The 2432-nt window shown below is 49.1% G+C and overlaps 1 protein-coding gene across 1 annotated transcript; it reads left to right on the top strand.

Annotated features, from left to right (window-relative positions):
- The first annotated feature begins 876 nt into the window (after positions 1-876).
- On the top strand, positions 877-1669 carry LOC145801621 (uncharacterized). Its single transcript, XM_082893369.1, has 2 exons — positions 877-1083; positions 1299-1669. Exons 1-2 carry the CDS (start codon positions 1000-1002, stop codon positions 1635-1637), a joined length of 423 nt encoding a protein of 140 aa, XP_082749495.1. The 5' UTR covers positions 877-999; the 3' UTR covers positions 1638-1669.
- The last annotated feature ends 763 nt before the right edge of the window (positions 1670-2432 follow it).

Here is a 2432-nt window from a genome sequence, read left to right as displayed (position 1 = left end):
TACTCTGTCATGACATCCTGCACTCAGCATTCTGTATTCTGATGGCTTTTGCCCCGTTTTCCGCAGTTATGGGTTTTCGCATATTTTCCCATACTAGCGCCAGAGCTGGAGGTGGAGGCGCCCCTTATGACCCCTTACTCGCTTGTTTTCGAGGGCCAGTACCGGCCGCGGCCTCGGGAGACTCTTCTCTACCTACGGCAGTACTTCGACACGGTGCGGCCGTCAGAGGTAATCCAAAACTCCCAATTCCCAATGTTTTCATCTTTGGTTTATTCCGTACATCTACGATTTCTGATCAGCCTATGCATTGGTTACCCGCAGATTACCTGGCAGCCCTGGTTGCCTTTGGGTGGGGACCTTCAATTTCAGTTTGCCGGAGGATGGGGCTCTTCCCGGTATAGGATCTTGTTCGAGGGGCCAGTTGGTAGGGCCTGGTTCTTGGGGGAACGCTTCCTTCGTCAGACTATGGGCTTTCCTGAGCTGAGTGTTCCCTCAGCACCTCCGGATGGTATGCGGCTCGCTGATAGGCTTACTCCCCAGGGTGTCATTGACGCTGGGCTGGGCACTGATGCACTGTTGCATAAAGAGGACGGGGAGTACGCGACCTACCGTCACACTTACTTGATGCCTCCGTTGACAGGTGTCCGTACTCCATCGAGGAGGTCTACTGACATGCCGTCTTTGAGTCGAGCTCGGGCTGCAGGCGCCCCTTCTACCAGCAGGGCTGGCACATCGAGAGAAGGGGTTGGACTGGTCCCCCCGATTCCTCCGACTCATCATCATGCCGGATGGCCAAACATGCCGACCGAGTTGACAGGATGGCGATACGGGACCTCCTACCCGATTTCGATAGAGCCTCCCATGCCTGATCATTGATATGTCATTGATCCCGACTCACTGCCGGTATGCCCCACTGTTTTTCATCTATCATTCAAATGCTTAGACATTCCTTTATTCATTGATGATTTGAGCTTGTATCTGCAGCCACCCAGAGAGTACATGGAGGGGGTGATCGGATTGGTGGCCTCACTCGAGGGCATGGTCTTGCGGAGAGAGGCGCAGCTGTCCATCATGGGTTTCCAGGTACTCTTTAGTTTTCTCACATTTAACGTACTTCTGACGACATGTTGACCTTGAACATTTTATTGCTTTGATTAATTATATGTGTAGAGCATATCTGACACACCACATTCATATACTGTATCTGCATGCACCCTCATTTCATGTAGTTTGCTTGCATCTGTATCTGATACACACATTTTGAGCTGATGTATTCAAATTGCACTTTTTATTTTCAGATGCCTCCAGTATATCCGCCACAGACCGGGCCATCTCGACCTTCTCGGGGAGCCGGGCCATCTTGGCCTTCTCGCGGGGCCGGGAGAGGGGAGTCGTCCCGTAGACGCAGGGCACACATCGTAGAGGAGGAGCCTGATGAGGACGAGGACGAGGAGGAGGCTACAGATCGTCAGTCAGAGACCTCTGCTGACAGAGAGGAGGGTTCCGACCCTGGTTCTGGGAGTGGAGATGAGGCTGAGGAGGATCCTGAGGATGACAGTTCCGACTCAGATGGTGCCGGTGGTGCAGAGCCTGTTCCACAGAAGAGGACGAAGAGGGCCTCTTATTCTTGCTCTTGAGAGCATTGGTGCAGCTGTTTCCTGTTTTATTTATCTTTTTTACTAGTAGTTGTAGCACATTGTATATTATTAGGTAGTTTTATTTTCTGCGAAACTTGTACCTTTGCTGTAAAATGCTGTAACAAAGGAAGCATGATGGAATGAAACAACTCTTTTTTTTTTTTTTGAAAAAGTGTTGTACTTTATGTTCTCAGCATCGTATCGCATCATTTTGCAAGTAAAGAGATTGAACGGTAAATGCACATTGTGTATGTGCCAAGTCAGGTAGCGAACCGACACGACAAACTAAACAACCTAATCTTACTGAGAAACAACAACAAAAAAAAAACCTCAGCAAGTTTACAACTCGATAAGCAAAACACAACAAAATTGATAAACAAAGAGTAACAACTCAAATGCACAAGACTCGGCGACTCGATTAAACAAGACTCGGTAAATGAAACAGCTCGACCAACAAAAACAACAACTCGATAAGCAAGATTTAACAACAACTCTATAAACAAAGTGTATTTCGAACGATTTGGGAGACGAAACGCATCCGAAACAGAGAGAGATGGAGGCTTTTGACACTCCCGATGCATGGAAATGCTAGGAACTTTATTCTGGAGAGTAAAACAGGGCCAAATACGCAGATTATAGCATGGCCGGCCACTTTTGGGAGCTGGCCGACCAGATTTTTGCATTTGAGGGGGGGAGAGGTGGCCGACCTGCTAGAAAAGGTGGCCGGCCGGCCATTTAGCCCAGCCACCACCAAATTTTCGACACGTGTCCCCCCGAACAGTGCCTTATCCCCTT

This window comes from Camellia sinensis, chromosome 10, assembly GCF_055761805.1.
Source record: "Camellia sinensis isolate YWXY chromosome 10, ASM5576180v1, whole genome shotgun sequence".
Lineage (NCBI taxonomy): Eukaryota > Viridiplantae > Streptophyta > Magnoliopsida > Ericales > Theaceae > Camellia > Camellia sinensis.
Note: the sequence above shows the minus strand (reverse complement) of the source record. Positions and strands in the feature narration are given on the sequence as shown.

Excerpts from the sequence above, each read along its gene's own strand:
- LOC145801621 (XM_082893369.1), top strand. The coding sequence starts at position 1,000 with ATGGAGGGGGTGATCGGATTGGTGGCCTCACTCGAGGGCATGGTCTTG. Across the intron at positions 1,084-1,298 it reads TGTCCATCATGGGTTTCCAG|ATGCCTCCAGTATATCCGCC; the intron begins GTACTCTTTAGT and ends TTTTATTTTCAG.